This window comes from Equus quagga, chromosome 7, assembly GCF_021613505.1.
Source record: "Equus quagga isolate Etosha38 chromosome 7, UCLA_HA_Equagga_1.0, whole genome shotgun sequence".
Lineage (NCBI taxonomy): Eukaryota > Metazoa > Chordata > Mammalia > Perissodactyla > Equidae > Equus > Equus quagga.
Window position 1 is genome coordinate 85,909,525 of NC_060273.1, and position 22,800 is coordinate 85,932,324.

At 38.6% G+C, this 22,800-nt stretch overlaps 1 protein-coding gene across 6 annotated transcripts in view; it reads right to left on the bottom strand.

The window, feature by feature from the left end:
• Window positions 1-11,207: 11,207 nt before the first annotated feature.
• Window positions 11,208-22,800, bottom strand: part of CDC42SE2 (CDC42 small effector 2) — a 102,158-nt gene continuing 90,565 nt past the window's right edge. For 5 of the 6 annotated variants that reach the window (XM_046667930.1, XM_046667929.1, XM_046667927.1 and 2 more), the window contains 3 exons: window positions 18,624-18,725; window positions 14,203-14,323; window positions 11,208-13,712 (listed from right to left, as the gene is read on the bottom strand). In XM_046667930.1, coding sequence (XP_046523886.1) covers window positions 14,222-14,323; window positions 18,624-18,725 — 204 coding nt within the window. In that variant the 3' untranslated portion in view covers window positions 11,208-13,712; window positions 14,203-14,221. The remainder of the gene's footprint in view (window positions 13,713-14,202; window positions 14,324-18,623; window positions 18,726-22,800) is intronic. The other variant, XM_046667926.1, reaches the window with a different exon arrangement.

Here is a 22,800-nt window from a genome sequence, read left to right on the forward strand (position 1 = left end):
ATATATATATATTTTATTAAGGTCATAATAGTTTATAATATTGTGAAATTTCAGTTATACGTTATTATTTGTCAGTCACCATATATACGTACCCCTTTTACCCCTTATGCCCACCCCCCAACCCACTACCCCTCTGGTAACCACTAATCTGTTCTCTTTGTCCATGTGTTTATCTTCCATATATGAGTGAAATCATACGGTGTTTGTCTTTCTCTGTCTGGCTTATTTCACTTAACATAATACCCTCAAGGTCCATCCATGTTGTTGCAAATGGGACAATTTTGTCCTTTTTTATGGCTGAGTAGTATTCCATTGCATATATATACCACATCTTCTTTATCCATTCATTAGTCGATGGGCACTTGGGTTACTTCCATGTCTTGGCTATTGTGGATAATGCTGCAATGAACATAGGGATGCATAAGTCTCTTTGAATTGTTGATTTCAAGTTCTTTGGATAAATACCCAGTAGTGGGATAGCTGGGTCATATGGTATTTCTATTTTTAATATTTTGAGAAATCTCCATAGTGTTTTCCATAGTGGCTGCACCAGTTTGCATTCCCACCAGCAGTGTATGAGAGTTCCCTTTTCTCCACATCCGCTGCAACATTTGTTGTCTTTTGCCTTAGTAATTATAGCCATTCTAATAGGTGTAGGTGATATCTCATTGTAGTTTTGATTTGCATTTCCCTGATGATTAGTGATATTGAACATCTTTTCATGTGTTTATTGGCCATCTGTATATCTTCTTTGGAAAAATATCTGTTCATATCCTATGCCCATTTTTTGATCAGGTTGTTTGTTTTTCGTTGTTGATTTGTATGAGTTCTTTATATATTTTGGAGATTAACCTCTTGTCAGATATATGATTTGCAAATATTTTCTCCCAGTTGATGGGTTGTTTTTTCATTTTGCCCCTGGTTTCTTTTGCCCTGTAGAAGCTCTTTAATCTGATAAAGTCCCATTTGTTTATTTTTTCTTTTGTTTCCCTTTCCCAAGTAGACATGGATTCAAAAAGATCCTCCTAAGACTAATGTCAAAGACAGTACTGCCTATATTTTCTTCTAGGAGTTTCATGGTTTCAAGTCTTACTTTCAAGTCTTTAATCCATTTTGAGTTAATTTTCATGTATGGTGAAAGATAATGGTCTACTTTCATTCTTTTGCATGTGGCTGTCCAGTTTTCCCAGTACCTTTAGTAAATAGACTTTCCTTTCTCCGTTGTATGTTCTTAGCTCCTTTGTTGAAGATTAGCTGTCTGTAGATGTGTGGTTTTATTTCTGGGCTTTTGATTCCTTTCCATTGATCTGTGTGCCTATTTTTGTACCAGTACCATGCTGTTTTGATTACTATAGCTTTGTAGTATATTTTGAAGTCAGGGATTCTGATGCCTCCAGCTTTGTTCTTTTTCCTGAGGATTGCTTTAGCTATTCAGGGACTTTTGTTGTTCCATGTAAACTTTACAATTCTTTGTTCTATTTCTGTGAGAATCATTAGGATTCTGATTGGGATTGCATTAATCTGTAGATTGCTTTAGGTAATATGGACATTTTAACTATATTTATTCTTCCAATCCATGTGCATGGAATATCTTTCCATTTCTTTATATCATCATTGATTTCTTTCAATAATGTCTTATAGTTTTCATTGAAGAGGTCTTCCACCTCCTTGGTCAAATTTATTCCTAGATATTTTATTATTTTTGTTGCAATTGTAAATAGGATTGTATTCTTGAGTTCTCTTTCTTGTAGTTTGTTATTAGAGTATACAAATGTAACGGATTTTTGTAAGTTGATTTTGTACCCTGCCACTTTACAGTAGTTGTTGATTATTTCTAATAGTTTTCTGGTGGATTCTTTAGGGTTTTCTATATATAAGATCATGTCTGCAAACAGTGAGAGTTTCACTTCTTCATTGCCAATTTGAATACCTTTTACTTCTTTTTCTTGCCTAATTGCTCTGGCCAAAACTTCCAGTACTATATTGAATAAGAGTGGTGAGAGTGAGCGCACTTGTCTTGTTCCTGTTCTCAGATGGATGGCTTTCAGTTTTTCCCTGTTGAGTATGATGTTGGCTGTGGGTTTCTCAAATATGCCTTTTATTATGCTGAGATATGCTTTCCTTCTATATCCATTTTAAAATTGAGAGTTTCTATCATAAATGGATCTTGGATATTATCAAATGCTTTCTCTGCATCTATTGAGATGATTATGTGGTTTTATTTCTCATTTTGTTAATGTGGTGTATCACTTTGATTGATTTGCAGATGATGAACCATCCCTGCATCCCTGGTATAAATTCTACTTGATCATGGTGTATGATACTTTTATTGTATTGCTGTATTTGGTTTGCCAATATTTTGTTGAGGATCATCGATACTCATCAGCAATATTGGCCTGTAATTTTCCTTCTTTGTGTTGTCCTTGTCTGGCTTTTGGATCACTTTGATGTTGGCCTCGTAGAATGTGTTAGGAAGTGTTCCATCTTCTTCAACTTTTATGGAATAGTTGAGAAGGATAGGTATTAAATCTTCTTTGAATGTTTGGTAAAATTATCCAGGGAAGCCATCTGGTCCTGGACTTTTATTTTTTGGGAGGTTTTTGATTACTGTTTCAATCTCTTTACTTGTGATTGGTCTATTCAGATCTTTTATGTCTTCTTGATTCAGTTTTGGGAGGTTGTATGAGTCTAAGAATTTATGCATTTCTTCTACATTGTCCAATTTGTTGTCTTATAGTTTTTCATAGTATTCTCTTATAATCTTTTGTATTTCCGTGATATCCATTGTAATTTCTTCTCTTTCATTTCCAATTTTATTCATTTGAACCTTCTCTTTTTTTTCCTTTGTGAGTCTAGCTAAGTTTTTGTCAATTTTGTCTATCTTCTCAAAGAACCAGCTTTTGTTTCATTGACCCTTTCTACTGTTTTGTGGAGTTTTTTTGCTTTCAATTTCATTTATTATTGCTCTAATTTTTACTATTTCCCTCCCTTTGCTCATTTTGGGCTTTGCTTCTTCTTTTTCTAGTTCTGTTAGGTGTAGTTTAAGATTTCTTATTTGAGATTTTTCTTGCTTGATAAGGTGGGCCTGTATTGCTATGAATTTCCCTCCTAGGACTGCTTTTGCCACATCCCATATGAGTTGGTATGGTGTAGTTTCATTTTCATTTGTCTCCAGATAGTTTTGATTTCTCCTTGAATTTCTTCAGTGATCCATTGGTTCTTCAGTAGCATGTTGTTTAGTCTCCACACATTTGTCACTTTCCCAGCTTTTCTTGTGTTGTCGATTTCTAGTTTCATAGCATTATGGTCAGAAAAGATGCTTGATATGATTTAAACCCTTGTAAATTTACTGAGGCTTGCCTTGTTTCCCAACATATGGTCTATCTTTGGTAATGTTCCATGTGCACTTGAGAAGAATGTGTATTCTGTTTTTGGATGGAATGTTCTAGATATATATATTGAGTCCATCAAGTCTAGGTTTTCATTTAAGGCCACTGTTTCCTTTTTGACTCTCTGGCTGAATGATCTATCCATTGATGTAAGTGGGCTGTTGAGGTCCCCTACTATTACTGTGTTGCTGTCAATTTCTCTCTTTAGGTTTGTTAATAGGTGTCTTATATACTTTAGTGCTCCTTCGTTAGGTGCATATATATTCATAAATGTTATGTACTCTTGGTGGAGTGTCCTTTTTCTCATTATATACTGCCCCTGTTTTTCTCTCATTGCCTTTTTTATCTTGAAGTCTACTTTGTCTAAGTATGGCAACACCTGCTTTCTTTTGTTTGCCATTTGTTTGGAGTATCATCTTCCATCCCTTCACTCTGGGCCTGTGTTTGTCTTTAGAGCTGAAATGTGTTCATGGAGGCAGCATCTTTTTGGGTCTTGTTTTTAATCCATCAAGCCACTGCATATTTTGATTGGAGAATTCAATCTATTTACATTTAGAGTGATTACTGATATACGAGGGTTTAATGCTGCTATTTTATCACTTGTTTTCCGGTTGCTCTGTATTTCTCTTGTTTCTCATCCCATGTATTTTGGACTGCCAATTCAGTTTGGTGGTTCTTTATGATGGTTTTCTCAGTTTTGTCTTTATTTATCATTTGTGTTTCTGTTCTGACTTTTTGTTTAGTGGTTACCATGCAGTTTGTATAAAAGATCTTGTAGGTGAGATAGTCCATTTTCTGATGGCCTCTTATCTCCTTAGTCTAAGCAGGCTCCATCCCTTTCCTCAACCCCATCTAAGTTATTGTCACAACTTATTCAATTTTGTGTTGCAAGTTTGTGGTTAAAATGAAGTGATTATAGTTATTTTTGATGTTTTCCTTCCCTTTATCTTTAATGTTATAATTAAGTTTTAGCTAACCTGTTCTGGAGAAAACTGCAATTTTCTGATTTTGTCTGCCTATTTATCTCCTTGCTCAAGGCTTTGTAAACCCTTCTGTTTTTTGGGGTTTTTTTTTCTGGTATGAGGGCCTTCTTGGTCATTTCTTGTGTGCGTGGGGTTGGGGGGGGGGAGTTGTAGCAATGAACTCCCTCCACTTTCGTTTATCTGTAAAAGTTTTTATTTCTGCATCAAATCTGAAGGATATTTTCGCTGGATAAAGTATTCTTGGCTGAAAGTTTTTGTCTTTCAGAATTTTGAATAAATCATTCCACTGTTTTCTAGCCTGTAAGTTTCCTGCTGAGAAATCCCCTGAAAGCCTGATAGAGGTTCGTTTGTAAGTTATTTTCTTTTTCCTTTCTGCTCTTCATATTTTTTCTTTGTTATTGACTTTTGCCAGTTTTACTAATATATGACTTGTAGAGGGTTTACATTGATGTAATTAGGAGTTCTATTAGCTTCTTTTACTTGTAATTCCAGCTCTTTCCCTAGGTTTGGAAAGTTCTCAGCTATTGTTTGTTTGAACAAGCTCTCTGCTCCTTTCTCCCCCTGGAATACCTATAGTCCTTTTGTTGCATTTCCTAATTGAGTTGGATATTTCTCGGAAAATTTCTTCGTTTCTTTTTAGTCTTAGTTCTCTCTCCTCCTCCATATGAAGCGTTACTGTATTTCTGTCCTCTAAATTGCTAATTCTATCCTCCATAATATCAGCTCTGTTATTTAAGGGCTCCAGAGTTTTCTTACTTCATTCATTGTTTTTCATCTCCCACATTTCTGGGGTTTTTTATGGTTTCAGTCTCTTTTGTGAAGAACTCCCTCTGTTCATTAATTTTATTCCTGATTTCAGTGAACTGTCTGAGTTTTCTTGTAACTATTTTGAATTCTCTGTCATTTAGATTGTAAATTTCTGTGCCTTCTGGATTCATTCCCAGGTACTTGTCATTTTCCTTCTGGTCTGGAGTGTTAATGTACTTTATCTGATTTGATGGGGTGGATTTGTGCTTTCACATAGTGGCAGTATCTGGTCGCAGATTCTACCTGCCATCAGTGGGAGGGCAGGGGGAACAGGAGCTGTGTATTCTGAGCCCGCCACAAACGCTGGCAGCTGTGCATGTCCATTAGAAGCTATGCTGACAGGGCCTGTGTTTGCCCACTCACCACGGCTGCTTTACAAACGTATGTGCAGGCACTCTGGTAGGGATCCCTGGCTCTGGCTGACTGGCCTAGCTGGTGCACCAGGTGTGGGGACAGGTGCTTTATTTCACATGCAAAATCCTGGGGGCGCTCCTGCTCTGCACTCACTGTTTGCCCTCTTAGGGTGCTTGGCTTGGTGAAGACACTCCTGTGAAGGCTTAGCCTCCTCAGTGTGGAGCTTTCCCATGGGCTGGGAGGCAACTCCAAGAGTGTAAGCATTCCCACAGAAGGCTTCCCCCTCCTCTTTCCTCTGAGAGCCATGCACATTCAGGGTCTCTGCCATTCAGGGGAGGACAGGAGATCCCCCTTACTTCCTTCCACTGCCTCCTGGGGAGTCCAGCACCTCCACCTTCACACATATGACTCCATGGATCTCTCAGATGTCTATTATGTTGTGTGAATGTCCTCTGTTAGTCTGAGTGTCCTTTTCTTTGTATCTTAGGGGGGAGAGACTAAGGAAGAGCTCACTCGGCCATGATGCTGACATCACCTTCTAAATGCCATTAGTCTTTGGAGCCAAAACAAAGACAGATCCCCATGGGTGACCAACATTCAAGGGGTGGATTCAGTTTTGGGAGGCAGGGGAAGGAGACTGAGCAGAAACAGTCAGAGGGGAGGCAGGAGAACCAGGATCATGATTATATTTTTACACTTAAGTTCCTCCCATTCAATTACTAACCAGGCCTGACCCTGCTTAGGTTCTGAGATCAGACAGTTGGGTGCACTCTGGGTGGTATGACCGTTGACTTAAGTTTCTTTTTTTTTACATATAACTTTATTTTTTTCTATCTTTACTGAGATATAATTGATATAACATTGTTGTATATTTTTATAACTTTAGAGGATACATATTGACAGTACTTCATGAATTCCCAATATGTGCATAAAGGAAATTAGCACTATACTCTCCTCCACTTCTTTTCCCCTACACTATCTTCTGAATTTTGTCAAGTTTTCTAGAATTTACATTCTGTCTTGTGACTACAATAATCTTTCCTGGTTTGATTTAAAAAGACTTGAAGATTGTAATTATGTCCTTATAATTCACTGTACAATCAAGTTATGTTATGAGCTCTTAAAGAAATACAATTATTTGTCACTGAAACTGTGCCTCTCAAACGACAGTGTTCTCTTTTCTTAAATTTCATTCAAAACACAGTTTGTCATTTATTTACGTGGCTGACTGTTATAGGAGCTTGGAGAACATCTATCCACACCCAAAATCATGTCACATCTTTGGACATGTTTTTGCTTTATACTAGGATATCTAGAGTTGTCTTTCCTTTTTCTTGCCAACAGTAAAATGTGTTTTGTCGCCATGTTACTAAGACCTTGTCAGTTTCCATATCACCATCTCAGGCTGCTGCTATTTTAAACTACATCTCGTCTCCCATATCCCCAGCTATCTGTCCAGAGCACTTAGCATTTTCTAATCTTTTATATTGTTTACTTATTTGACTTAATGTCTGTCTCTCTGTACCCCCACCTCCAAAATGAAAGCTCCTGGGGGGTAAAGGAATTTGTTTTTGTTTGCTGCTATATCCCCAGTGCCGAAGCAGTGCCTGGCACATAGTGCTCAATAAAATATTTTTGAATGCATTAATCTTCCATCTATTAAATGGTATCCATTCAATTATGCTTCTTGTTCATTGTTTGTTCTAATTTGGGTAGATTGCTTTCAAGGTCTTCTTCACACCTAGAAATCTTGAGATTTAATTATGCTACTTGACAACTGGAGGAACCCGCAACTAAAGTATATGACTATGTACTGGGTGGCTTTGGGGAGAAAAAGGGGAAAAAATCTTAATTATGCTACTAGATTTGTTCTACGTGTTCTTGCAGAGCATACTCTCAAGTGTTTTCAGGAAGGGCGTGTGGAAGTTTTGATTCCTTGCTAGTCTGATCTTTATTTTGCCATCTCACTTCATTGAAAGTTTGGCTATAGATAGCACACTAGTTCAAAATGACTTCTCTTAGAAGTTTGAAGCAAGTGCTCCATTATATTCTAGACTTCACTGCTGCTGCTTAGAAATCTGGTAATCCTCCAAAGGAGGAGGAATAATCAGAGAAACAATATAATTTTGCATTGCTGAATAGATGAGTCTTCAGGACAAAAGCTCTGTTGAGGACTGTGAAGTGTGAAAGTATAAATGACTTACTAGAGTGATTTTTCCCCTAAAATGTCTACCTGTTGGGTCAGTCTCCTTCAAGAATATCATATTCAAAAGGGGAAGAAAGGGAGAAAGGACTGCTTGCTTCCCTTCTGGGTTGTAGTCGTAGCTGATCCTGATATGCTCTTGGCCTAGATGGCCTGCGGCCTTGGCTCTCTCATGCACAGGTTGGATGTGGCTGCATCTACAGAGGGATGGTCCAGTCTCTCATTTCTGGTACCCATGTGCCATGGTCTCAATGTTTGTGTCCTCACCAGAATTCATGTTGAAATCCTAACTCCCAAAGGGATGATGGTATTAGTAGGTAAGGCCTTTGGGAGGTGCTTGTCAGGAGAGTGTAACTCTCATGAATGGGATTAGCGCCTTACAAAAAGGGGCTCCAGAGAGCTCCCTAGTTCCTTCTATCATGTGAAGATACAAGGAAGTTTGTGACCTGGAAGAGGGCCCTCGCCTGACCATGCTGGCACCCGGGTCTCAGATTCCCAGCCTCCAGAACTGTGAGCAACAAAATTCTTGTTGTTTATAAGCCACCCAGTCTGGGACATTTTAACAGCCCAGACAGACTAAGACAGTATCCAAGTGGCAAAACTTAGAGCTAAGTAAAACCTATAGACATTTGTGCAAAAATTTTATGAGACAAAATAGACATTATAGAAACTGGAAAGAAGTTCAACTCAAAAATCACCCCATTTGGAATTCTGAATCTGAGTGGCTCTGCCAAAAGCAGTAAGTACAGTGATTTTTACCTCTTTGCACTGTTTCTGAAAAGTGAAATAATTTTTAAAGAGACCCAGAAACAGCGACTCAAGTGTTTTCTGACACTGCCTGCACGTGCTGCCCCCAGCAGACAAAGTGCTCATGCACATCAGCAGGGGTGGATGAGCCCAGGGGGAGCTTGTGGCCAAGAACTAGGGTCTAATGTGAAGGATTCAGTCAGCTCACACATTTGAAAGATACAGAGACATACAAAGGCTGTAAGTGTTTAGCGGCTGAAATTAATAACATTAAGAAAAAGGTAACTAGGTGAAGCTCTGAAGATTTTGAAAGAAGTATCTTATTTGCTGCTCCTTTAAACAAGCAAAAACAAAAATAAAAAGCTGTGCCTAGAATCCTTTCTGGGCCCCCGGGCAGGCTGTCAGCGCATTTATCTGTCACAGCTCCTGGACACGAGTTCTAGTGAGTTGTAAAAGCTCTAGTGAACCCTGGAGTCTGGGTTTACAGAAGAGAAAATCTGGGGTTAGAATAAGACACTGTCTTTACTCTCCTGCTGTTACCTTCCAATGAGTAAAATCACTGTTTCTTCAATACCAAGATCACAATCTTTCAGCAACGGCTTGTGAGGTCCCAGATTAAACATTTGGCTCTTCTTACCCAGGAAGTAACATGTTGTTATAGGAAGCCAATTTTTCTGCTGAGCAACAAAGGCAGGCCAGATAGAAAACTGTAAAGATGAGGATAAGGATAGGGGTCAAAGGAGCCCAGAGGGGCCAGCCTGGTGGCAAAGCAGTTAAGTTCACATGCTCTGCTTTGGCGGCCCAGGGTTCACTGGTTTGGAGCCCAGATGCTGACCTAGGCACCACTTATCAAGTCATGCTGTGGCAGGCATCCCACATATGAAAAAAATAGAGGAAGATGGGCACAGATGTTAGCTCAGGGCCAATCTTCCTCAGCAAAAAGAGGAGGATTGGGGTGGATGTTAGCTCAGAACCAATCTGCCTCAAAAAAAAAAAAAAAACACACACACACACACACACCCAGAGATTGCACATATCTGGTAGAAAGCATTAAAAACAAGGCCTCATAGTCTTGGAAACATCATAAAAACTAAGTTAATGTGCCAAATATAAAAAGTAACTAACATGAGTCATTGAGTGATTTAAGTTTTCTTGTTTTAAGCAGAGGGTATATAATTCCCTTCTTATCTGTATCAATTTTGTAGATCTTTGCATTTTCACAGGTTTTAGCAAATTCCAGACTGTCTCTATTTTTATAGACTCGTCCTACTTTTTGTGCTTGTCTTATGAGCTCTTCTACATTTTACGCTTGTCCTTTGAAAACCTGAGCTCAAAATAGAGCTCCTGATGTTACACCAACATCAGTTTCTTGAGATACTTTTTCTCTTAATCAGGATGTCTTACTGAATTGTGAGTATTTTATCTTGCAAAGAACTTCATCTAAACCCAATTTCCTTTTAGAGTCTTTGGCCATGAGATGAGGGAAAAAATTATCAATACTTTTTGAAATATGCTTCCCTAGCACTTTTCTCATTGATTTTTCTATTCTAGAATATTGTGTGGCAATTATGATACAGCCAAACCTCACTGACCTCTGCACAAGGTCCAATGCAGTGAAGTCTCTCACAGGACGTACCTGTAAGTAAGTACATAGATCTTCTTTGTCCTAAACCAGGGTTTCTCAAATGTGGCACTATGACATTTGGGGCTGGATAAATCCTTGCTGTGGGGGCTGTCCTATGTGTTGTCGCTATTTAGCAGCCTCCCTGGTTTCTACCCCCACCAGATGTCAGGAGCACCCCTTCCTCAAGTTGTGACAACCAAAATATCTCCAGACATTGCCTAGTGTTACCTGGGGAACACAATCACCCCCAATGGGAACCAGCATCCTAAACTATTTTAGGGGGAAGCTCTAAATTGCCTGAACTTTCTGTGATGATGGAAATGTCCTATAATTATCTACTATGGTAGCTGACAGCTACATGAAGCTATTGAGCACTTCAAATGTGGCTCTATAACAACTGAGGAAAAGAATGCTTAATTTTATTTAAATCCTATATATACCATGAGAACAAAATGCCTCAGTATGGAAAATTGAGGACGTATTTAACACCTTTGTTAAAAATCAGCTATCAATCACTTGTGAGGTTGACAGGCAATAAAAATGTAAAGAAAAAGGATATTAATATATTTTTTTAAAAAAAACCTCCCTCCCTCTCATTTCCACTTTTTATCTTTGCTCAATAACTTTCTTCCTATCTTACATAAAATTTTTTAAAATAAGTCCTATTTCCAGGCACTTTAGGTTCACTCTCACTAGGCATTTGGTAAATTATAAGGTGAAGTTAAAGATTAAAAGATAAGAACTTAAATTTCTAAACTAAAGAGAAAAGCGATAAATTGTTTTTGCATAATAGTAGTCATAACTGAAAATATGAGAATGCTAAAAAGGTGCTCTAAGTGAATTCTGGTAAATAATTCTGTGAAGGGAAAAATCTAAATGAACTAAAAGAAAGGAAAAACCAAACCAGGATTCAAAGAAAACATTTATTGAATCAAAATCAATATTTTCTTTTTAATATCTACAAGCCAACACTGAATTTACTTTATTCAAGAATGAACACAATGTACAAAAAAAGTATGCTTATATTATAAAAATATGTCAATTTATCTTCTGGGTGCTGAGCAGACGTCATTTTAAACAAAATCAAGGCAAACTTGCTCTCCATAATGAAACTGCTATAATTTAATAACAAAAGTGAAAGCTAATATCCTCCCAAAGTATCTTTAAAGGCCCACTGATAATGCTGCATTGGAAATGCTAAACCCAGTCACCACAGTTGACATTTCCGCTCGATGGTTATTGGCACCACTTCATGCCCGCACCATAGGAAAGCACCTCTTTTATCACTGAAGACAAAATCCATGTCCTTACTTAAACCTTCACTCAGTTTCCCTTGCTTAACAGTGGTCAGCATGTATGTCAACAAAGTATTAACCGTCAATCCTATTTATTTAATTAGCTTCAATTTTAAAATGAGATACATTGCTATGGGGAACAAATGACCTCTCGAGATTTAGAGTCCCACTTATGAATGCTTCACACTCTCAAATATCTTCAAGCCTCCCTAAAAGACGTGTGTCCAAGGTTACTATCTTAGGATTTTTGTAATTTTCTTATTTCTTGAATTTCTTGGCACCTCCCTTGGCATGTGCTGTGTACACAGTGTGGCTACTGTGAGGTCAGTGGTGGCTGCACAGGGCAGCCTTTGGCTTACCACGGAGAGATGCTCCAGCGGCTCACTGGAGTATTTGGTCCTTGGTAGAAGCAGAAAAGACGGTGATTGGAAAAAAAGAATAAAATCAAATCATGAGTTGGGGAAAAGGGACCTATTGTTCTAGGAGTTATATGACAAGTATAAAACTTGTACTAATTTTAAAAGTCAAAATAGAAGTAGACTAAAGAGCATCAGTGCTGACAATGCCTAGAAAATCCAATCTGTCTTTTGAGGAGCACTGACTCTGGCTGAGCAGAATAACAATGTACTCAGGCAAATTCCAGAGTCCAATATCCACACAGTGAATTAATGACACTAGATGAATTAAATTTTAGAAGTTATTGCCTATTTTGATTACTAAGCATAAATATTTCTCCTTGACAGATTATGTGTCTGTTCAGGATTGACACCCAGGAAGGCTCAACACTGCAGAAATACAAGGATTGAGCAATCTAGTGCACCACCCTACCGGGTAAATGAAATTAAATTCAAAAGAATTGGGGGAGAAATGCTTTTATGTTTTGCCCGCATAAACCTAATATTTATTCAGTTACCTTTCTCACAAGAACCTGGGACTAAGGTCAGGGGAAAGGGGTAAAAGAAGAGAAAATTTCTTTATTCAATTACCTAATTCCTTATAGTTCTCTCAGTAAGTTTTCAATTAAGCCCCATCTGCTACATGAAATGTTAATTCTACCGAATATAGTTAGACAGGACTGAATTGGAAATAAGATCGAAACCTTTCCATGAGAATACAGACCACTAACTGGCTTAACACTAGACCCTTAGGGGAAGGAGAAGCATTTACAGAAATATCTTAAATACACACAGTTTGTGAAGAATAAACATATTTTGGAACCTGAGCAAAGGTTTCTTATCAATACCATAAAAAGTCACGATACAGGTTATTTTCCCTGGCAACGATTCAGCCAGGTCAGTGTGTTGCTCTTGGCAACTTCCATTGCCCCAAAATATGTAGAATATGGACAGCCCAAGGACTCTGGAGTCTGCAGTTAGTAGTACAGGCCAGAAGTTCAACAAACTGTTACTGGAAACAACTGGATACCATAATGTTAAACACAAAATAAAAACAAGTAAAAATATAATGAGTACACAAAGAAACGAACAGTTACTATGATGCTCAGAATCAGACTGGATAAGCGTATCACCGCAACACTCAGATACATACCATACCTGTTTATAATCACAGGTCCTTGCTCTCAAAATAAATATACTGAACATTTACAACAGAATGAAGGCCTTATGAATGCAAGCTTTTCTTTTATTGTAATAGATGAAAAAGTTATACTTCTAAAATAAGCTACCAGTTAGCTTTCTGTAGAACTGACGTGACTTGGTGCCACAGCTAACCCTTCTCTAATAGCAGCAGTATCGTCAACCCACGGCAGCAAAGAAACGCTCACTCCTGCATCCCATGGGTTCCCACACGAAGCAACTTCATAAAGCATGCAGATATCTACTCTGCTTGAAGTTTCAAATGAATAAAAATGATCATTGTGCTTGTGGGTCTCATACCTTCCAAATATACATAAACGGTGACAAATTAACACAATAGCAGGTCCTTGCTTACCAAGAAAATCATAAGGCAGAGGGTTGGAGGTGGAAGGAGAAACGAAAAAATAATAGTGCTGCATTCACAAAAAGATCATGCTAAGATCAGATCCATAGTGATAAAAATTGAAAACTATGCCGCAATCCAAAGAACTCTGTCCATGAGTCCAAAGGCATGCACGCCAGCTGAGGAAAACGCAGGAGTCGCCTGGCAATAGCTGCTTCGGAGCAGAACAGAAATGTCTCACTGGAGTAATCACAACGGGGTGAACAAGACGCCGTCACACTTCTCTTTTGTAATTGAAAAGAAGAGAAAAGCAATCACGACAACAAAAATGAAAGAATAGGGGAAAGAGAAAACACAGAAATTCACAATGACCTACAAAAACCAAAAGAAAAATCCAAATTATTTTTACACTTTAAGGATTCATCCTTTTTAAAAGTTGTCTTTTCTTTTTAATTTGAAAAGTCTATCAATAAGGCAGAGTTAAATACAGTTCCTTCACTACAGTTGGACTCCCTGCAGTACCAGTACTCAAAATAATAGCCTCACTCTTGTCTAAAGGACACATAAGCAATGTCTTGTCACCAGAATCTCAGTCAAAGCCTCCTCCCCAACCCGATGTCTTACAGCATTTAATGTCTTCATATGGAAAAGAGCAAGCTAAAACTAATAACCAAATATGCAGTAACTACGTAGAATCGGCACTTCAGCAGCCTACTAAATATTGTGCCTTTTCCAGTAATTCACAATTTTTTAAAAAAGAGAACAAAATATATATTTGTAACCCCAAGACTTAAGTCTGTCTATGTTGTCAGCTGTCTGTCGGTGATGGAGGGCCGTGAAGCCCCAGCTCTGAGGTACTCACCAGAGAAGGGACCCGGGGGCTATCCTGCCTTCGTGTCCACAAGCTGCATCTGCACGTTGGCAGCAGACATCCCGCCCCCGTAGCCGCCCTTGGACTGCATCTGGTTCTGAATGGAGCTAACCTGAAACACGACAGAACAGAACAGAACCGAACAAGTCAGGAACCAGGGCCAAAGCAACCAAGCCGTTCTCGCCTCAACATTTTAGCTGGACTGCTGTTCTCAGAAGGGTATTTTTTATAGGAAAAAAATCTGTAAATTTTTAAAGACTTAAAATATTTCTGACTATAAGGGCAAATGGTGAGGCTAGTAATTGAAACTTTTTTTTTTTTTTTTGCCACAGCTCCCTCTCCCCACTGCGTTCTCTAGTTCCCAATTACTAAAAATGAGTTTTGTAATTCACAAAGCACCTGGTAGCATTTCAAAAACAGTCAAAAGTATACAGATCAATTCAACCTTCTGTTCCTTAACCTCAAGTATCTTAACTTACAGACACCTCACATATGATCACCTCAATTACTTAGAATAGAATCAGAAACAAAATAAGTATGAATGAAATTGGACCGGCCAAAGAAAAAATTTTCAAGTCCATGTAAAATTTACATACTTGATACAGTTGTAATATCATCTGATAAAATAAAAAAGAGCCTAAGAATCCAAAGACTTAGACTTGGTCCAGATTTATTAATATTGTAACTCCAGGTGAACATTTATCCTCTCTGAACATCAGGCTTATTCTCTGTAAAACGGTTAACGTGATAATCTCTCCTAACCACATCACAGGGCTACTTTCTGATAGACTGTGAGATATATAAATGCTGGGATAATTTCTAACTCTGCTGAAACAAAAGCACCTAAAGTTATTTGCAAACTGTGCAGTGTTCTTAATGTATCATCATTATTCCAATCTTAGTTCATATCAATTAGAAACAGTTTGGAAGCAGAGAATAAGATAATCAGGCTAGACTGCTAGAAAAAGAGAGCAATAAGGTGGTTCTGGAAGTGATGAGCTGACAGTGAAGAGTCAGCACTGGGAGGCAGGTCCGGACATAATGGAATCAGCTCAAAGGGCGCTTCACATTTCCACAGTCTCAGGAGGCGGAGGTGGGGGAAGCACGGGGGAAGGGAGCACCATTCATTAATTAATCTACTTATCAAATACTTACTAAGCACTTAATACAACAGAAAACATGACATACAAGGTGCTTTTTTCATTGGTGATCCTGAGTCAATATGTTTAAAGAAAGTAATAACACTTGCCTACTTTGTTTTTGGAGTAAGGCAGGTTTAAATATATTCTAAGAGAACAGAAAAGCAAAATATAAAATGCATAGCTTATTTAGATCCAAAGGGTTTAGGTGAGTAAATGTAGTTGGCTCTTAAATGGGTACATTTTATGGGGCTGGCCTGGTGGTGTAGTGGTTAAGTTCATGCATTCCACTCTGGCAGCCAGGGGTTCACGGTTATGGATCCCCAGTATGGACTTACACACCGCTCATCAAGCCATGCTGTGGTGGGGTCCCACATACAAAATAGAGGAGGACTGGCACAGATGTGAGCTCAACAACCATCTTTCTGAAGCAAAAAGAGGAAGATCGGCAACAGATGTTAGCTCAGGGCCAATGTTCCTCACCGAAAAACAAAAAAACAAAAACTGTCACTCGTAAATGGGTACCTTTTTACCCATTAACTGAAAAATTTACTTTTGTGGAACATCTTACTCTAACAATATCACATACAGTCATGCCCCACCTAATGGCGTTTCTGTCAATGATGGACCGCAGACAACAGTGGTCCCATAAGATGAGCACCATGTAGCCTAGGTGTGTACTGGGCTACACCACCGAAGTTCAGTACACTCCATGATGTGCACACAACAACAGAATCACCTAACGACACATTTCTCAGAACACATCCCCAGCATTAAGTGACACATGACTGTAAAGTGTTACTGTAATATCTGTTCACATTACTCAAATGACTATTTTAGGTAAGAGTCTATGAAAAAGAAACTGAAATCTACAGGCCTGCAGGCGCAACATGTTTTATTGTGCTTTGCAGATACTGCGTTTTTTTACATAACCATCCCCCAGCAAAAAGACTACGACTCACTGAAGGCTCAGATGATGGTTAACATTTTTTAGCAATAAAGTATTTTTTAATTAAGGTATGCACTTTTTTCTTTTAAAGACATAATGCTATCAGACTACAGTATAGTGTAAACATAACTTTTTTTTTTAAAGATTGGCACCTGAACATAACTTTTATATGCACTGGGAAACCAAAAAATTCTTGTGACTAGTTTTATTGTGATACTCACTTTACTGCAGTGGTCTGGAACCAAATGCACAATATCTCTGAGTTATGTCAGTATTTATTTTAAGTAAACTTGCTCAGTCTGAGGAGGCTACAGCCAGTTCAAACTCATTTTCCAATCAGTTCAAATTCATTTTCTGCTCCTTTCTGGTAATATCATGTTTTGTGGCACAAACTTGATTTCACCCTGGTACCACATAATTTCCTACCTAACATGACATGTTAGCTTTTACAGCTATTTTTAGGTCTATTTAAAAAACAACAACATCTTTATATTTTTACGTGGTGCATTTATAATGCTATGCAGCTTCTTAAAAAAAAAAACAACAACCTGTTTTTCCTCCAAAAGTCAATCCTTCAATTCCAAACTGAAGGATCTGAATTTTCTAATAAGAAACCCTTCAGTGTTAAGACTGAATGTATTACTGTAATTGTGGATATATAATATTTTAACACAACAGGGCTATATTATTAAAAGAGTCACAGAAACCTTTTCTAGAAAGAAGTTAGTATGAAAGGCAGTCCTGGGAAGAACAGTATATTTAGGGGAAAAAACAAACTATAAGTCACTTGAGTCTTCAGCAGCCAGTGTGGCACGGCTGTTTCATACACATCAAGCCATGTTCCTAATACGAGCTGCTCAGTTCTTAGGATAGAGAAACTTAAGAGAAACTATTTCTTTGGAGAGAGAACATATTTATGGTTTTGTCTCATTTGCACTGTTATTGCACAGGAGAACAGAAGTCTCTCACCGAATCAGGGAGTGCATATCACTGTGGAGACAAAAAACTAACACAGGCAATGACTACAAAGGCCTTTGGGAGACACACTGGTTCTGAAGAGCTAAAACACTTCATAAAAATCCTGCTGCAGGGAGCAAAGAGGCTGCCTGGAGCCTGCAGGGCAGAACCTCCACAGCAGCTGAGGGCCCGTCTCGATCCCGCATCTCAGCTGAAGAGGCGGCCGTGGGAGCCCTGCAAGGAACAGTGCTTAAGTTCTGCCTAAAACGATGGCAAGCAACAGTCACCTCCACCAAGGACAGGCTTTTCACAGAGACAAAATGCCAGACAGGAATCTTAAAGGAAATTCTGAAATGTGCATAAACAAGATTTAAAAATTTAAATATCATGAACTAAAAATTTAAATTGTCCTATGTAGTCAGATGTTTTAAAAACCTGAACTGGGGAAGAAGACATTTGTTGATGAGAAAGAAATTAAAATTCATCATATATAACACATTTGAAAGCATTCATTGTCTCTCTCTATATAATAATAACCATATTAACAAAAGTCATAGGGTCCCCTTTGGTCTTTTCATTCCACACTCATCCAGGAAACAAAGCTGCTGCATTATACTTTGACAGCAACCTGACACTTCTTACATTTCCACAAAAGCACTGAGTGAAACAAAGTACTTTTCCTACAGATTTAAAACAAACACGATGTTTCCTTTCCAGGAAGCTACAAATGTCATTCCTTTGCTTACCTAGTAACTGAAGTGACAAACTTGTTTGCTGTATCCAGGATACCCATCCAGCTAGTTTAAAGTCTCTGTTCTCTGCTAAGGCCTTGATGCTGATGAGTGAGTGAGCATATAACGGGTCATGATTTTGTGTTTTAGAAGCCTTATCGACTTTCTGGTTCTACACACTTTAAGGATCATCTAGATGCACACCTTGCTTTACATTTGAGGGAAAGAGGCTCTGGATACTTAGTGGCTTGCTTCAGGGCAAAAGTGAGGCAGAGCCCTGAGAAAAGCCCTCATTTGGTGGTGCTTCCATTACACTGCATGAGAATCAATGGGATATTAACTTCCATTCTGAACTCAAGTCCTTTAAAGGTTACAAGTTTGTATTCAGGAGAAAGGTAGCTATGAAGAGTTTAGTACAAGAAACAGAGACCAATGCATAACTTGGCAAATTAGATGAGAGATTAAGTTTTAATTGTTCATTTTCTTCTCTCTTCTATACTCACATTATATATTTATCTTCGATGTCTACAAATTCATTCAGCATGGTGTAATCATTAAGAACGTCCATACATGTCACACAGGTTACATACGTCTATGCCCCAAGGCCCCATCTGCATGCCCCACCAATATACTTACTGAATTCATTCCGCTGAACAGATCTCCGGATCCCACGTGAGCAGTATGTACAAAGTTGGTTGGCTCTCCAATCATACTTCGGTCAATCCGCCGGCGCCTTTTCTAAAACATGGAGAACAATGTATAGAGAACATGATCTTGTTAACGAAAAACTTATTCTGATGGATTTATATACTATGAGTAGCTTTGTTTAACAATTTAATAAATTTGCCCAGGACACAAAAATACCTAAATCTTGGACTACCACTATTACTTCTTATGATGAAGTCCCCAATAGAAATATATGTACAAAAAAAATGATCGGTAAAGCAAAATATTAGGTTATTATTTAGAACGTGAAATAGATTATTTGGTCTGGTTTTGGTCAGACACATTAGTATAATAACCATTTAAGTTATATTCTTTTTTTAAAAAATGAGACAAATGTAAACTTATCATCAGTCAGTATTATTGTCAGCAAAGAATACAGTGTGATTTGAGTACAACATTATGACTTTTTTTTTCCCCGAGGAAGATTCAGCCTGACCTGACATCCTGCCAATCTTCTTCTATTTTTTAGTATGTGAGCCACCAGCACAACATGGCCACTAACAGAGCAGTGTAGGTCCACATACCTGGGAACTGAACCTGGGCCACCAAAGCAGAGCACACCAAACTTAACCACTAGGCCACCAGGGCTGGCCCAACATTATGACTTTTAACATTAACAAAAGGATTGTATTTTGATGGTTATTACTTTGATTATACCCAACTACCCTTCCACGCTGCAATCAACCTGTCAGCTGCTCTGTATGGGGAAGATTTGGTCCTAGTTCATTCACTGTTTTCTGATCTGTTCCAGCTGGAACAAAACCCTATCCAACCTCAGTCCACTAGGCTGGGGTTTACTGACTCCTAATTTTTGGCAACCACTTCTTACAAGTGCAGGACCCTACTTCCCAGTAACTTAGCTACCAGCTGGAGTCCTTGCCCCACCAATATGCCCATCCACCTCATTAGAGATATTTCCTACCCTGCTGCTGTTTCACTGGTCATCTGAGATTTTTCCAGAGATTAAGGCATTAATGTTAAAAGCCAGTATACATTCTTTTACTGTCCTCTAGCTTTTATTGCTACAGATTAGAATCCCAAAAGAAGCCTGATGTTTTTCCTCTGAAATATTTATGTTCATCCTCAGAGTTCAACAGAGACACTGGGCTATCTCTAAGTTTGTTGGTTTTTCCTTCCAGTGTTCCGTATGGCATACGGTTGGTCACTCTAGATCTGAACACAGGTTTTACTATATCTTAGAAAAGTTTTCTTCTATTATTTCTTTGATATCGCTCCTTGGGTTCCTTTTTGCTATTCCCAGAGCTCCTGTTATGTGGACATTTGAATGAGTGTTTGCATGTGAGAGAGAGCGTGTGTTATCTTCCAAGTTCCTTATATTTTCATCCATTATTTTTATTTCTCTTTATAGTTTTGCTGCAGTGGAAAATAATTCCACTTGATCCCCTTCAGGAATCAACAAATTTTTTTTATAGGCCAGATAGTAAAGATTTTAAGCATGCAAGCCGTACAGTCTCTGTCATAGTAGAATGTAGTATGTCTGTCATTGTAGTATGACAGCAGCTACAGACAATGCATAAACAAATGAGTGTGGCTGTGTTCCAGTACATATCTACTTACAAAAACAGGTGGCAGGCTAGATCTGGCCTACAAGCAGTAGTTTGGTGACCCCAGTTCCAGACCAGTCATTTTTTCAGTGGTACATTCATAATTTCATTTTCCAATTATAGCTATTTCTTCAGAAGCTCTTTGTTATGAGATCTCATCACTGCAATATTTTTTAATCTCTTTGAGAATTTGTATTATAGCTTCTTATCTTTTCCTCTTAAGATGTTTGACTATATGAATTAGAGTCTATAAACGAGGGAGCAAAATACTCTCATTCCTTTACTTCTCCAAATTTAGTTACTTCAAGCTCCTTTTAGAAGGGTTGATAAGAAATTCAACCCATGTTGTGGGGCCCTGCTCCACAGGATTATAGAAAAATTCTAGGTTAAAATGGTGTCAGGAAACCAAGGGAGGGTCTAGATCCTTTGTCTTTGTTCTTCAATTTTTCTATTCTGTAGCACAGTGCACGGATTTCCTGCTATTTTTTTTTTTTTTTTGCACAGGCTAATTCAGGTGCCCTAAAGGTGCCTCATACACACTCCCTGCCCCTAATCACAGACTTGATACCCACAGCCCTCCTTTGACCCAGGATGCCATGCTAGCAATGTGCTCATCTCTTCCATCCTGTTCCCCAGACTCTCAGTTTGTCTATTTCCACACACCCCTTTCAACACACTTCCCTTCAAACTCTTCTCATCTGGGATGATACAGCATAAGTCCCTAAATGAGCCTTAAGATGTAATGCTACCTTCTCTTTTCTAAGATTAAGGTAGGGAAAGAAGATGCTAATGGTAGTTGTGCGCCTTTTTTCTTCTTGGTAAATAGTGTTACATTTCCATTAAATTTGCACTGTTAGGAAGCTATTTGTTTGCCAGGCACACCCAAATGTATCTTCACCATCAGAGGATGTGAATTTTCTCAACACCTGGGCAGGACAAATTGTTGGAGTTTCTTCCCCAGTAAGCCCCTTGACTGACAAGTAGAGAGGGAGGCTTCTAGGTTCTTGGCACACTTCAGATATGAGCATAAAAGGGAAGTCTCCAGTTGAAGAAAAAGGCTGCCAGTTAGGTTCCATAGGATAATTGTATCTGCAGGACTGCAGACTTTTCCCAAGGCCCTGTGCACCTAACTCACAGGGACAACAGCGCCTGATGTGCTGAGTGTGCCACTTGGCTCAGCCAAAGGGCCCTTTCAAGCAGGCAAGGGACTGGGGTATTTCAGAGAATAAGATCCACACTTCTAGGTCACTGGGAGTCTTGATCATCCCTTGCCCTGTGAGCACACAGAAGCAACTTCTAACAGTTCTGAATCTGCATCATTTCCTCCGGAAGGATGTGTTTGGGGCTTAGCAGACGGCTACACTTGGCCCGCATCTCCCGGTTAAGTGATTTATTCTAACAGTCGAATTACTGCAGGAAGATGGTGGCAGAGAAGAGTTACCATGGTGCACTCAGGCCACCACTAATCTCACCCAGAAATGCATCTTGAAAGAACCAATTAATGGATATGCTTGTGAACTGATACACTTCTGAAAGAGGGATATTAATATACACTGATAAATAATATTCTGAATACCAAGGGAGAATGTGCAAAAAAGGATAACTAAACTGGTTCAAAAGAGACTACTCTCACACTGAAAAGCAAAGGACAGGAAGACTTCAACTTACCTCTACCATAATGACTATGTTAGGTAACTAATTTAAAAATCTGAAAATAGTGAATCCTTTTCAATTTGAATTTCACTGAGTTGGGGAGTTGAACTTTCTCTTTAGTACTGGAAGGTTTCTTCATGCCACCTAATCTCACCTTGATTTTAGGGTATAAAAGTGGAAGCTTTCAGTCGTTCCTTCATGAAAGGCTACAGGGACACAGCTTTTAAAGCAGGGGAATGACATGACCAAATTGGTTTTAAAAGGCTACTCCATGACACGTACAGGTGGAAGGCAGGATGGAGGGGGCCAAAGGAGAAGCTCTTATAGTAATGATGGTGAAAAGAGATTACCTGGATTCAACTAATAGCAGAAATGAAAAGAAGTGGGTATAATCAAGAGGTGTTCAGTGGGTAAAAACAACAGAATTTGGTTGTTGACTGGATTTGAGAATTGAGGGAGAGGAAGAAATTAAGAAAGATGCAAAGATTTCCTATCTGAGAAGAATGCACAATTCCCCGGGTTAGATAATACTGAAAGAGGACCAGGCTTTAGGGGAAGACGAAAAATCCAGTTTAAAACACAGTGAATCTGAGGTGTCTGTGAGACATCCAGGTGAAGTTATCAAAATGGCAAGTTGGATACATGGATACAGCAATCAAAAGAGGGTAAACTAGAGATAACAAATAGAGAGTCATAAAAATGCTGTAGGAGTTAATGAGACTTCCTAGGAAGAAAGCTGCAGGGAGGAACTTGAAATAAGTTTGGGGATGGGAGGGAAATAAGCCATCAAAAGAGGCCAGCAGCAGCCTGAAAGTGAGGAGGAAAAGCAGGTGTGTCTTCTTGAAAGTGTCAAGAAGAATTAGGCAATA